The sequence below is a fragment of the Haemaphysalis longicornis genome, unplaced genomic scaffold, assembly GCF_048455015.1.
Source record: "Haemaphysalis longicornis isolate Haplotype H1 unplaced genomic scaffold, Haemaphysalis longicornis Haplotype H1 scaffold_4, whole genome shotgun sequence".
Taxonomy (NCBI): Eukaryota; Metazoa; Arthropoda; class Arachnida; order Ixodida; family Ixodidae; genus Haemaphysalis; species Haemaphysalis longicornis.
This window is the reverse complement of record NW_027526361.1, coordinates 184598519-184613759: the sequence shown is the minus strand read 5'-3', so window position 1 is coordinate 184613759 and position 15241 is coordinate 184598519. Positions and strand designations below refer to the sequence as shown.

The window sequence follows — 15241 nt, the reverse complement described above, 5'->3', positions numbered from 1 at the left end:
AGGAGAGAGATATATAGAGAGAGATGGAGAGAGAGAGAGAGAGCGAGAGAGAGAGAGCGGGGAAGGGAGGGAGGGAGAGAGAGAGAGAGAGAGAGAGATAGAGAGAGAGAGAGAGAGAGATAGAGAGAGAGAGAGAGAGAGAGAGAGAGAGAGAGACTTTATTAATATCGGGCCCTCTTAGGCGGGGCAAATAACCAGCAGCCGCTGCTTCGCAGCGACCTTGGCTTGTTTGTCCGTAAGGCCTTGTTGCATCCTCAGGTTATTGGCGGTGAGCACGACCACGGGCGGCGCTGCAAAGCGCGCCTCCGTGACGTCGGCTTAGGGATTCTCTCATTTGTCGTCTGCTCCACTGGAGCTCGATCTCCCTGCTTTTTCTTTGCGCTCGGTTGACGTATGATGCTTGCCCGCACCATATTTTGCGTGCGCGTAACTTTTAATCAAAATAATAGACTTAAAATCGTATGCACTAGCTCAAGGCCTGAGTTAAACTATTTTTGATACCACTACGCGAGAAACATTGCCGTCCATGCCGGCCCCATTTCACGCGAAGCCGGTGCTATACGGAGCCCGAAGAGTCGGAGTTAGGCGTGAGCTTCTGTATTCAGCAATCTTTCAACAAAGGAAGCAGACAGCTCCCGGCGAAAATATGAGACTGAGAACAGCGCAAATACAAGACCAAAACAAATTCCAGGCATTCGGGGTGGTCGGCTTTGGCAGAAGGCATTACGAACAGTTTTGCAATCTTGCCGAACGCTTGAAATTATTGTATAACAACACTTTACGTCGCCATGGCATGAAAGTATGCCGGCATGCACTATGGGCGGCAAAAACTCTAGGTTTAGTTCCAAAGAACCCACTTGTGTGTACAGGCGCGTGCTGGTTTTATGCCAGGCTTATAACCAGTACGAAGATTTATTGAGGAAAACGAGTCACGCCTTTGGCAAAAATAGAGCAACGCTATGTTTGCTCAGACCTGGAGGGATATTTCGGTATATTTTCCACAGCCATATCATGCCAATATTCAGATATGCGTTATAGGAAAATTGCAGTCAAGAGGACCAGGAGGAGGTGAAAACTTTATTTAAAAGAAAATTCGAGCTGGGTAGTGGGTCGGGCTCAGTTCAGGACAAGAGAGTAAGAGTAATTTTCCTCAATTCATACAAAGGCATACCGAGTAGGCCAGAATTTGTTCTTTACGGCTAGAAGGGTTGGAAAACAATAAAGAGCTGTTTGGAAGTATTAATGGGTTCGAATTTCTTGTAATATATGCACGCGTATACTATTTATTGCGTTCGTTAGCAATATATTCAAGTTTATTCAAGTTTATTCACTTTACAATGAGGGAAAGTGAAGCAAGAGCTTAATGCTACAGCCGGACAGAGGCTCTTGCTTCACGGGGAAATCCAGCAGTACAGAAATCAACACAATACATTCAATTTCATACACACAAAAATATACTCGAAACGTGAGTAGGGTGAGGAGAGTGGGGATCAATACATATATTCACAGGCTCTCTCGTACAGCTGTAGGATCCTTAAATACAAATAAAAATAGTTTGTAGCTAGCAAACACACAAATTATTGTTATAGGTACATCTTCTATACATGCAGTAAACATATAATAAATGGAATAATTCATTTACAGACATAAAAATAGCAACAACAGGAAGAGTAAGAGTATTCAATACAAAGTTTAGAAGCATTTTTTAATGAATTTGTTAGACAACTGTCTGCTACAATCAAGCCTTCAACACCGGAATCATGTCATAATTGTGCAGATTGAGATTCAGTTCGTTATGATATCGATGGTTACGATAGAAATTCGAAGCACAAAAGCCCCCTTCGAGTACTCTAGACAACGTTGTCTGGGGCGCCATCGCGGTGGTTTAGCACAAACCTTCTCATTGTACTTGCATGCAAATAAACAACGCCCGCTGCGAATATGCCGCTTCTTTTACGCAGCCATACGAAACCCAATTTGTAAAGAAGGAATGCCATACAGGCTGACGAAAATACCCACACGATCTTTGTGAGCCTCCCGAACATCCCCCCTACTAATAACACGTTTGTGAAGCAGCAGAAAAATTAATGCGTTGGGGACATGATAAAACACATTATTATCATACAAGTCAACAACAACGAAAGAAATAGAAGACAGCTGCTTTATTTTCTGCTGTGCGATGCGCATGTAGGGGCCTGCTGCTTGGTACGTAGCATTAGACTGTTGAGTCTTCAGAAGAGCATCTCAAAAATTCTGTAGGGAAGCCTACGCATTTTGAATACTGACCGAGGAGCTCTGAGCGCTAAACCTCGCGAATAAGCTATACTCGGTTACAACTCAAGAACGGGACCACCTCATGTAGTGTATCACTCCGCCAAAGCGCCGGTCCCGTGACGTCAGTGCGTGTGCGTTTTGAAAGGGGTTTGCTATGAATGCGTGATATCGTCTGCCTTGTCTCACGCAGTTTGTTTGTCGTCACTGTAGTCGTTTATAAGCATATTAAGTCCAAAAAAATCACGGGAATGGCTCACGCCATGTTCAAACTATTCCCAGTAAAGCCCTACTTGCGCCGCGCGGAGAAACATTTGGCTACGGTGATAAGGCACAGCGGCAACTTCCGGTCCCGTTCTTAAGTTGTCACCGAGTATAGAAAGGACGAGTTACAGACGATCTTCTGACCGATGACTTGAAGAAAGGTGTTCTCTCTCTCCTTGTGTGTTGCAAACTTTGAGATGAAACAGCTTGAAATTATTCAGATGTGTCAGAAGATGGCAAAAACAACTGATTTACCAGAAATACGCTTTTTAATGCACTAAAGCATCGAAGCGGGAGATTTCTAGCACAGGCCCTGCTGCCCCTCATAAGCGAAGGGTAGCAGACGACAGGAGCGCGAGTCCCTAAGCCGACGTCACAGCCAGGGGGCGCCAGTCAAACATCTCACCGCCCAGCGCCGCCTCCCATAATTCTGGGGTGGTTATTGGGGGTAGAAGGTCGTAGGGGCAGGCCCACATGTGGTGCTGCAAGGTGGCCTGGGTACCACATGATGTGCAGTTAGGAGAGGAGAATAGCGAGGGGTGAATACGGTGAAGAAGAGCTCTGTTAGGTATTCTGTTTATAGGAGTCTCCAGAACCAACCTTCCGTGTAGCTTAGGGAAGAGTGGGCGGGGTGGTATCGGAGGCGGGAGAGGCGGTAACACGGGGTGATCTTGTGGTAGCCCGAGAGGCTGTCGCCATCTGACCTGGTTCCGAGGGAGGTGATTGGGCTGATGTATGCCTGTGCGCTGAGTGCTCGGACTGTTTGAATGAGCTGGCTCCAAGCCTAGTGCGGGCGCGAGTCAGGATCAGTTCGGTTTTGGGTGGTGGGAGGTAGGTGCGGCGTTTTAGAGCCTGAGGTGAGATGGCGCCCACAGCGAAATTTGGAATGGCCGTTTTCGAATCGGATAATATGGATTCAGGGGTTACCCGGTGGGACATGATTGCTTTTTAGTACGCCGGCCTTTGGTGCCCGCTACTGTGGTTTGACGGCGGCATTGGCCTCGTTACCGAACGAACAGAGGGAGAACCAAAGATAGAAAAAAACGAAGAAGGAAAGCGCGGCGAAAGTGTCAGGGGGAGGGCGGCCTATCTATCCGGCGCGAGGCGCTCCACAGCGGCGACACATGGCGAAAGTGTGCGGTGGAGGCAGAGAGACATGCTGGGCGGTGGCGACGCGCTGCGAGATGACTCCATAGCAGCACGGGCCGTCGTGCGCTCGACGATGGCGCCTTCACTTCCTGAAACGCAATTTGCGGTCCCTTCCCGAGACGCAGATTGTGATCACTTCCTGAGAAGCAGTTCGCGCAGCCGACGCAGTGGCTTGCCATCGCTGACATTATGTGGTGGTTGCGGAAGGTAAGAATAAAGATGATAGTGCTGACGTTTACCCATTGCTTTTTCCAGCGGAACTGTAAATAGATAAAGCACAACACAATCTTTATGACGGTGGGCAAAATCTTTCGAGGGTATATTCGTAAAAGCAAAGAATTGTTTCATTTTGCGCATCTTACATCATCGAATTTTGACAGCTGTTGGCGTTCCGATCTGTGTGTTACGATAGATGGTAAGGACTTAAGAGGCGCTACGAGGTGATGAACTTAGACGATTGATGCAGAGATTTGACAGCCATCAGCATTCTGCGTTCTGCATTATGATGCATGCCTAGGCTTTTTGGAGAGTACCTCGTCACAAACTTGGACAAGACAACAACCGACGACGGCGTGCACGAAAAAAAAAAGTACCGCACCAGAGATTACGGCCAAGGCGTCGACCATAAGCGGCAGATATTTTCAGTTGATTAACATACCGGGCTGTTTCCCTGGAAAACGTAGTACTATGCGTTGTTCCAAGTGAACGCTTACATCGGAATCGTGAGTGAGAGGCGTGCGGACTCGCGCGTGGGTGCGTTGTGCTATGGGGAAAGGACAAAGCGCGCATGCTAGAGTGCGCCATAAAATCGCAGGCTACAGGTTTTACTGCGTGTGAGGGCGTGTACGCAGTACAAACGACGCGCAGATGGGGACATCTTTCGGGTACCTATATCCCAGTGCATCTCACTGCGGCGTCGAAAGTTTCATGTCTACGCTTCTCGCGGGATTTCAATGTGACCGGTTCGAGAACAAAAGGAGTGGTTTCCGAGTTTCGCGTTGGGAGGTTCGGCCTGCGATGCAGCACCAATCCGGAAAAACTGACCAAGTACGCCCATCGATTTGGCATCCAAGATAGTGTATTGTGTTTGAAACGTGCCGATAAGTGATATCACAGAGACCATAAGGTCATTCTGACCGTGCTCCCTGAGTAGAGATAAAAACTAAGGGAAAAATCCCGGGTCATCTCTACTAACGTGAAACCTGGTGAGTGGCGAATCATGCATTGTATAAGTGTAGTCTTGGCACCTTGGCGTTTTGGCCGACGGAGATGAAAGCGTTGGGGGGTACAGGTACACAGTTGCGCTGTAAAAGTCTCTTGTCTTTTAAGCACGAAGCTCTCTAGCGCAAGGCATAAAGGAGTACCGCGCTGTTTTTAGTACGCGTTACGTTCTAGCGCGAGCCCTAAAATAGTTTTTCGGTGTTTTAGTGCCGTGGCTACATGAGACGAACGACGATTACGACGACGACGACGACAGAAGACGCCGACAGCCCCAGCCACTAAAGGGCTTCTCCCCTAAAGTGATGGACGCTATAAAGTGACCTTTAGAAAGTTTTTTAACATTTATAATTTCAGCTGTACTGGTCATCCACCTTCGGAGGGCGCAGTGGACGTCATTTTTTGCGTCACTGTTGTAGTACAATTTATTGTTGTAACATTATTTCGCTCTGGATATGGTGAGAAAGTGGTTGGGAGGAAGGGGACGCTGAAACCAGCGTTAACCGCCATTAAAGGGACACTGAAGTGAATTTGTCAAGTTCCCGTTTTTGCTTGCACTGCGTAGACTGGCTCAAATGAACACACTTTTTATCGTTTATCCGGGTGATAAGGCGGTATTTATTTTGTAAACCTGAAAGAAGAAAAACTTCCGTGCGTGGTTTGCGGCGCCCGCTCCAACTAACCGCAATAACGTCAGGTAAATGTGCCACGTGATTGCACAATGTGCAAGATTAGGATTCAAACAAGTTTCGGTTTTGGTTCTGTGAAACAACATATTTGAAATCCGGCGTTATCGTTGGATGACCATTCTAGATATCCCAATATTCGCCTTACCACGCTTCCGTCATGTTGTCAGCTGTGAAATGCCTCAGACAAGCCTACCAGGACGGACGGCTTGGAATCGTAGCAATCAGTAGACGAGGCCTACGAAGCGGATTAACGCCTTCCGCGTCACCGCAGACGCTCAAATGCCATGAGCTTTTCCACCATTTTTGAAGCTTGCCTCACTCATGCCTGTACCATGAAAAGCTTGTTCGCACCAGGCGAAAGGTCTGCTGATTCGTGTCTGTGCCCACTGCACTCAAGAAGTCAGTACTTATGGCAAGAGCACGCCAACGAGAACTGGCTAGCGCGTCAGTGTCAGTCTGCGCGCGTTCTCGGAACTCGTTCGTGGAGCAATGAACGTTACGGCCCAAAAATAGTACAAAAAACAGCAGCCGAAAATGTAGATATCAATTTACAAAGAAAAAGAGATGTACCCTCGGGAATTCAAACTTCCTTTCGCTCCGAACCACTCGGCCACAAGTCTTTTTTTTTATTTTCGGACAAACACCGCTGTTACGAACATAATACACAACCACAACAACAACAAAAAAACCATTGCACTAAGACATAAAATCACTGTTGCACTCTGGGATACAGTGATGGCTGCTAAAATATTTTCATTTTTGTGAACTTCTCCGCTTATGACAACCAGTCTGGAACACATTGGCGTGCCTTTTGCACTTCAAAAAAAAAAATAGAATGTGGCCTCTCGGAAATACTCATTTACTGGGCGCGCATCAATGTCCGAGTGACGGACTGCCATTCTGCACCTCCATATACTGTGCAGACCTAGTAATAATATTATATCTAGAGAAACTCCACTGTCATCAGTTTCAACAGAAAAATACCGAATACCATGAGCATCGATTTTCAGATCTTTTTCCAGGGTTCGTTGCAGCACATCCCAGAAGAAGACCCCGTCCCAACAGTCAATGAAAACATGTTCAATGGTTTCCGGTTTGTTGCACAACCAACACTCTTCACCCCACGGCATAAAAAAGGCCCTTTTCTTGAATCCATATTTTCTCAGGCAGTGTTCCGGTGTGTAGTTGAAAGAGAAATGTTTTACGTCCCGGTGCAACTAGCATTTTTTAACCCGTTTTAACATATCCCGACCTGTGCCAGCAGAGTGAGCTATTCTGTACATAGGAATGGGAAAAACAGTGTCGCAGAGATCGTATTACAGTCTCTTCCTAGTGACTACGCTGAAATATTCTAACGAAAACCGTGCGCATAGAAAACGTAATGAGTCTACAACTTCTTTTAGATAGCCACGCATACCTCCTGGCAAGCGCAATGTCGTAACAGACCACTCAGGCAAAACCCTGCCTAGTCTCACTTGGCAAACGGTGCGCAAAAAGGGATCTTTTGCATCCCGTCAAAACAGAAACTGGTTTGCGAACTGTCTCGTCCGATCACCGAAGCTAAGCATCATTGGGCTCGGTCAGTACTTGGGAAGGAGACACTTGGCCACCAGTCAGCACTGCCGCTGCTGGAAATATAAGGTATACAATGTATAGCCAGTTTACATTTTTTTTAGCATTTCAAGCAGCTTAGTTGACTGTTATGTAACGCTCGTGCAGTAAACGTCCCCCAAATTTCCCCACGATCTTACATCTACCATTTGCACTTCTTAGATGGAAAAGTGTTCGCAGATGCGTGGTAGTGCTGCTTACCGTTGTGCTTGTTCACCCAGCCCATAAAGTGCTTCCTGCACCCTAGTTTTGCGCTGTAGGGTAAAAGTTTCAGTTGATTTTATTTCCTTAGTTCCTATATTAACTCCGCTGACTCTTCTCCCGCCTTCAATTGACCTTAAATTTTCCTACTAGCATAGCAGTCAGCAAGCGTCGCATGCGCACTTGTGCAGCGCTTTTGTGGAGCGGCCTGGATTTGAAGCTTGACACAGTGAACAAACTAACAAAGTAAAGAAAGGCAAATTCTTTCGCTCACAAACGTGTCGTGGCTTAGTTTCAACTGAGCGAACGAATTGCGACGACCCGTCGGCGGCCGGCGGAGTTTCCTACTAGATTGGGCTTACTGACTCTGTCGTAAGGTCGGCGAGTCGTGCATTAGCGCGGTCACGTCAAGTCATTTTTTTCTGACGTCTAAGAAAAACGCCACACAAAATGGGCGAGGATGCAGAGGGGAGAACAGCATTTTTGAATTGATTTTTCTATAAATAAATTCGCGTAAACGCACCCAGAGTGGTCGAAACATGGCCTGGTGGCTCCGGACTACAATTCGCGCTAGTAATCCAGCAATGTTTACAAATGACTTCAGTGTCCCTTTAAAAACAGAGCATGTGTCGCAGGGACTTGCGAGAGGAGCTCAAGAAACGGCAGGAGGGCATCGTTACTTCAATGTTTCGTAAAGAAGACCTACGGTACGCGAGTAGTGCTAGACTTCTTGTAGGTGAAAAATTTGCGAGGAGCTTGTGTTGGTTCGTGTTCAAAGTATGTGAATTCACTTATATAGTAAGATAATGAAAGGGCGGAGACGAAGTCCCATGAATAATTTCAAGCAGTGCGAGCAAGATGATGGACGTTGGGTGTAGTCTGTTGAAACAATAGTACACCTTGTCATCGAGAAGGATGTGCGCGATTTGAGGAAGAGTTTATAGAAATAGGAGGCACCTGCTGTATTGAGCCACAATATTCACAGTAGACAGGGTCATGCCTAAACAAAGTCACGGATTTTCCCACAAAGCGAAAACATAATTTTAAGAAAATAAAAATACCGGGCACGTGTGTACATTTACTTAGGGCTAATATGATTTCATTCATGCAAAAAAATGAAATTTCAAATCAGTAAATATCTAATGAATGTGTCATAGATGATACAGTCGGCTTTTGGGCTATTTCTTTGTCAGCTACAGTGTCCTGGCTTGTGGTATTCTAAGAAGCAGTTACGTTGCTTCTTCAGGCAAAGAGGCACATTGCATTTCGCGAACACAATTGCGCTAAACGGGTCGCAAAATTTATTAAGACTCAAATAATAGAGTAAACAAAAAATAAATGGAGCAATATTTTATTGATTGTTTCTTATATACCATTAGCAAACCTTATCACCTCCACTAGTTCCGGTTTTTGCTCTAACATATTTGCGGATTTAGGTTCAAACTAGGTAAAAGATTACAATCAGCGTTTTTGTACGCCAGCTTTACAAAGATTATCGCCGTGTAACGGCGATGTATTTCGTGATAAACATAGTTCAAGCAAGGGATGTCGAAGAATCGAACGCTTACGTCATTTTTACGGTTTTCTTGCAGACATGGTGTGGACGGCATCATTAGCAATCGTCCCGACAATGTGCGCATGGTGGTGGAAAGCCCGGAGTTCCGAAACATCCTCAAGGTTGCAGACATCACCGACAACCCATGGCAGAATTTCAACAGAGGACTGGAGGACGTGGAAGTGCATAGGGACACCACTCCTGAACTGTTGGGAGGAGAGTGATTCTCAGAGACCGCCAGATCTCTCTTTCAAATGGAATGTGCGCTGTTATTCACGCAGCGGAGCAAAAGATGCGCCTCATGTTGGAACAAAGTATTGTGATCTTGATGCATGTATGTTACTGTCAGTCAGTCAATACGCTGAAGTAGTTTACAAAATGTCACAGCTGAATACATTTGCCAATCTTTTGCGAGTGTTTCTGTTCTAAGGCTTAAGTTCTACATCTTCTACATATGAGGACGCATGAAACTACACTGCTCGGGAATGCTATAATGAAGAAAGTTCCCCTTAGAAGTTCCACTGAAGAAGTTCCACTTATAAAAAAAAACAGCACTACAAAGGAGGAGGGAGGAGTTATTGAGGAGCAATTTAGAAATTCTCCAGCTATAGTAAGTGTCGGCTAGAGAAAATTGCCCATCACTCTTAAACGCAGCCGTATGGCTATACAATAAAGAATTTAAGAAAGCAGCAATTACACATACGTTGCGCTGACAAACATACTTTTGCTTGGAGGAACTAGGTATGTCTGCAGAGATAGAGAGACACAAAAAATAGTCCAGATCATGAAAGCATCTAAAGCGTGAGAGACGATTATGAGCCCAGAAACTTCATATCTCACACAAGCAAATACAAATGAGGTGTCCTAAAGCGCCGCTTACAACTTTTTTGCAATACGAAGGCCCCCTAAATGTTCCTCGGAAGTTGTTTACTACAGTGTTTTAGGGTAACACCACCACAGAACGCCGAGAAGAGGCCGAGTAAGTGCATACTGGGTGTGTTCCAAGTAAAATCAAGCTCCTTTTTCTTACCGCAAAGATGGTTAAAACGCGAAACTGCTTCGACCGTGTCATAACTGCGCAATGGGATAGACATTGGCTTCATAATGGGCAGGTACCAGGTTCGAACCCGACAACGGGAAGCGTGTTTTTCTTGAGGCGTGTCTTATCATCATCATCGTTTTGTGAAACCCATTGTGTAAAGTTGCATTTACTGCAGTGCATTTGGCGCGACATCGGACGCCGTCATTAAGGGATAAGAAGCTGCGCTTTAAAAATTGTTTCAGCTCAGCTCACCTAACCCTGGATATGCAAAGTAAAAGCTTGGCTTAGTCTGGTTGAGTCTTGGTTTCACCGACCACGGCTCAAAGCCATTCGGTCCCGTGCAAAGCTCACAGAAGGAGGTCCGGCCTCGCCTTCACTCTCGGCGAACGCGGCGCAAGATGAGTCACACAGCCCGAGATGACTCAACGGCGCATGCGTGTGTAGGAGTTTGCGGGTTTGGTCGGCTGCCGATCAGCTGAGCGGCTGCTTCCGTCACGGCCGCCGCTGCTACGCGAGCACAACGACTGAAAACGGGGCGTTGTGCACAGCGCCAATAGCAGGCCCTGCGAATTACGCGATGCGCTTCGATGGGTGTGTCCCCGGGGGTGTGTCTCGAGTCAAACGGCTGACTTGCGCATCCTCCATGAAATGGTTGGACGAAAGTAGTGACGCTTTTCTTTAAAAAGTCAGTCGATCGTCAGAGCATTGGATTTCTAGGTTCTTCATTGGTGTATTTAGCATTGCTTTGAAAGCTACGCTTCATATAACTAGGCGAAGAGCAAATCCCGTGGTCCCGCGTAAGCAGTAATCTCCCACGGAGGAACCCCGTGATCACGAAGAAAAAAACAAACAAAACAATTTGGGAAAGAGTAAGAGGTGAGAGTGGCAGGATTTATTCATAACGTAGCGGCGCCCTCGCATCTAGCGGCACTGCCAACGTGGAACGGCGCATCCGAGGGAGCGAAAAACTCTCTGCGGCACCAAAGTGCACTCGCAGCGAGCTAATGCGTGAGGCTTAGCTAAGGCGACCACGGCGGCAAGGGGCGGCTGCAGTGCGGGAGGAGGAACGTCAACGCGGATGCGGATTCAGTAGCACGTTAAAGCTTGCCTGGTTAAACAGTTGTACGGGGTGCATGAGGGCATTTTAGATGCAGAGCATCTGATTCACTCGCCTTGTCCTTCCGGCGTCGTCGGCGTTGTCCGCCCCTCCCCCATTCTCCTCGCCGCGCCAGCTGCGCTCTCCGCCGCTCACCCCTTCTCCTCTCCAATAGCGAACACTCTCTCGCGATGGGCATTGGATTGAATTCGATTGGATTGGATTAAAGTGGATTGTGTTGGATTGTGTTGCGTCATAGCCGCGGCAGACGCGCTGGGGCCGACGCATGTGCAGTACTCTCTCTTCCGCGGTTTCCTCTCCTTCGGGCGCGCTGCGCATATAACCGGTGTGCCGTTCTCCGGCGAAGCAACAACCACGCTTGGCTCAAACACCTAGAGTCCACGCCGCTTTATAAGTACGCCAACGTCGTCATCGAGTGGGACCGGCTTACGCAGTCCCGTCAACGTTATGCGCGCTATAAAACGCGGTCCCTTAGCCGCTCCGCCTATGCGTCGCATCTACACGGGGGTTCCCGCGAGGGGAGGTGGGAGTTTTTTTTCGAAGTTTCGCAGTGGTCAAACAAGCGCAACAAACTTATTTTTTTGGGTATGCTATCAGAAATTCGTGCGTAATAGTCATCCGAATTTGGAACGTTGTTTGCAGCAGCTTGATTTGGAAGAAATATAAAATATTTCTTCCGGTAAAAAGTCAGTGTGAAAGTTGAGAGGGGCTTGAAATTGAGAAACACCCACTTTTTCAAACAGCAAACTCGTTAGAATCTGGCCATTGTAGTAGGAACTGCATTTGTTGTTGTGAAGTTTTAGGTCGAAACAGGGATAAACTAATAGAGGGTATTCAGTGAAAAGTTTAGCGGGCGATTTCTTCGCTTAGCCACACTGAAAACGGCATATGAGCATGCTCGCTGCTCTAACGCTCGCGCTTTGCGCCCGAATATCGCAGGAAAAAAAAAAAAACCTGATACATCTACGTTTGGATCCTAAGATGTAAGGTGCGACAGCGATAGTTCGATTCACCCGAAGCGCTTTCGTAAGCCGTTGCTGCCTTTACCATATATGCTTCACGAGCACTAACGGTCATTGAAAAGGGAAAGACTAGCAACGTGGGTTTTTCATCGCAGTGGTCCAGGAGAGACAAAGGCTCTCCGCGCTTCTGTGGCTGAAAATTTGAGCGTGAGATTGCGGATGCGACGTATTGATCAGTTTGAGCAAGGAGGTGTCGGTGTCAGTGTATCAAAATATTTATTTTGTGATTTTTATACCGGCCTGAACAATTTTGGGTTTTTCAGGAAGGGAGGGAGGGAGGGCGGGAGACTGACATAGAAGGTCTTTGTTCTGGAAGAAATAGTTGTGATCTAGAAAAATGGGAAAGAGATGGCAGAGAGCTCAAAGGTGAAACTTGAGCCTACAGCACCACTGATGCACCACTCCCTGCACACCTGATGCACCAGCTCCTTCCCTTGCCCTCTCAATCTGTTCGCGCTGGTATTGAGGTAACAAACTGGTAAATGCTGCCTCCCATGTCTCGAAGAAGTGGATAAGCTATATGCGAGTTGTTCTCCCCTGACCAACCCTTAGACATGACTAGGTTGCGTGCAAGAGGGGAGCTGTTTCCCCGATTTTAGCACAAATGTAAGTAAATGTCTGGTGTTTTGTTAATCTGTGGTAGATTTTCAGATACTTGCATTCGTTTTTCTTACACAAAGTGGGATTATTCGGCATTGAGACCTCGTTGTAGCAATGGGAAAGGTCGTGTTCATGGGCAGATGAGCATTTGTTCTTGACGATTTCTAAGGAGGGTTCTCGTTGTCACGAGGAGCACGGTGTGTGTCTGTGTGCATCTTGGTCAGTGCACCCTTCTCTTCCATATTATTGGGTCCGGGTGTCCACTTGACGTTCTTAACTTTTTCTTTGTGAATGCGAATATGTTACCGAAACGCTGCCTGCAGAAAACAGTGTAATGCCTTTTAGGGTCTTTTTTTATTTTCACTTTCAACACTTGATACAAAAAAAACTTTAAAAAACATTTTTGGTCCCATAGCCTGGCTGGTAATGATGTTACGCTTCTATTTGATATTTACGCTATTCGGATGGCCAAGAGGATAGCTCCAGCTTCCACTTCATTTTCCTGCATGTTGGAGGGTCATGCAGTCACAAAGGTTGCCAGTGTAGTCAACTACAACAATTGGGGCTTCGTGCTTTCGCACATCCCAAAGTCGGTTATACTGTGGTCTCATGATATTAGAACTTTCACCTATTGAACTTGATCCGCCAATATCGCCTCTTCTTGAGTAGGATAGGATCCTTATTTTTGGTATAGGAGAGATTTTATGCGGGGCCGCTGAATCGGTGCCATTTTATGGCGTGCAGTAGTTTCTTTTCAAATAGGGGCGTGCCCGTCTTCTGTACGATGGCTCCTCCCGATTTTGGTTTTCCATCCACTTTCTTCGTGCTAGGAGACTGGATTCTCCGATTTCTTAAAATGCGTCAGGAAGACACAAGTTGAGGACCTATTCATCGTCATTATAACCAGCATACTATTTAGGCCGATTGCAGCGCGAAGGGCTGTCCCATTGATGTTCACCAGCTCTTGTCGTGCACTTACCGAGTGTTTTCTTTCTCCGAATATTGTTATTTCATCCCATGATCGAGAAAATGGCGTTTCCCTTCTTCTAGACCCATTTATGCCTGTCCATTCGGTTAGCGTGGTGATCCACCGTTTATTAGTTCGTCTCACGGTCAAAATTGCGACGTTGAGGACTGCCTTATATACTGTTCAGGTGATGGTGTTTCTTTTTTTTTACACTTTCCTTGGTGCGGGTAAGTTTGTGGTTGGGTAGGCTATGCAATACTCGGGTCACGATCAGTGGTCGCATGAGCCTTATCGCTTCTTTTGCCCTTTTTCTTGTTGTGCTTTTGGTTGTGGGTAATTGGCTAATGATTTCATATTTTTGGCGATTTTGAGTGGCGCAACCGCTTGTCTCTAGAGCCACGCCAAGCATTCTTACGTGACTATTCTCTTGGAGGACATCCGTATCTATTTTTAGGGTGGCTTTTAACTTGTCCGAGTGGCGCCACCTGTCGTTTGCCAAACCGAGCTTGAAGCGGAGACAGAACCGCGGGAATAGTAAAAAGTACTTCGAAATTTATGCGGTTACACGCTATACAGCGGTATTTATTTTGGTTCTTTTCTCCTTATAATCTGTGCCTTACTTGATTTATGAAGGGCCGGCGTTAATCCTTCGCTCCTGGTTTTAGTTAGGTCACCCAATGCTGGTGCCGGAATAAGTCCCGGTGGAAAAACACGCCATGGTGGCTCAGCGGGTAAAGCGTTGTAGTGCTGAACCAAAGGACGCGGGTGCGATTCCCCGCCTTGGCGGCCGTTCTCTTAATGGAAGCAGAAAACAAAAACACGAGTGTGTCGAGATTGCGGCGCACGTTAAGGATCCTGAAGTGGTCGAAGTTATTCCGGACACTTCCAATACGGCGTGCCTCGTAGTTCACACAAAAACAGCGCTCAAGACGGGACAGAAGGAAGAAGGCTACACACGCAGCGCTGTGTGTGTAGCCTTCTTCCTTCTGTCCCGTCTTGAGCGCTGTTTTTGTGTGAAGTATGAACCAACAGGCCCAAACACTTCCATTGCCTCGTAGCCCACTCGGAGCTTGGCGCATGAATTCCGTGAAATTTATATTCGTTGATTTGGTGTCACGGCGCTTTGGTGTCACGGCGTAAGTTGCGGGCACGGCTGGAGATCGTGCTGCCGGGCATGCTACCACCGACTGCGCGCAGAACAAGCTCCACCGCGCAGGTGTAGCGCCTTCTGTCGTATCCGACGTTGCATCATTGTCCTCCATTCGAAACTTCAATTGTCATTGCGCCACATTACAGATTCGGAGGAGATCTCGAATCTTTCTGTTTTAGTAGTATATAGCTTCCGGTGGCAGTGGTGACGTATTTCCGTGGATGCCTGATGGGTCCGGCTGATAGCGGACGGCTAGGAGCCACGGGGAATTGAAAAATGAGCCTAATAATGCTATCGCGTTAAAAACACCATTGTGCATCGTCTTCCGCGTTTCAACCCGATTCTCCGTGGTCGCGTCAACAGATATATTATTAGGTGCGCCACC

General features: G+C 47.0%; 1 protein-coding gene across 1 annotated transcript in view; it reads left to right on the top strand.

The window, feature by feature from the left end:
- Nucleotides 1–9374, top strand: part of LOC144179563 (dermonecrotic toxin LspaSicTox-alphaIA1i-like) — a 33573-nt gene extending 24199 nt beyond the window's left edge. The window contains exon 7 of the mRNA XM_077707967.1: nucleotides 8996–9374. Coding sequence (XP_077564093.1) covers nucleotides 8996–9182 — 187 coding nt within the window. The 3' untranslated portion in view covers nucleotides 9183–9374. The remainder of the gene's footprint in view (nucleotides 1–8995) is intronic.
- The last annotated feature ends 5867 nt before the right edge of the window (nucleotides 9375–15241 follow it).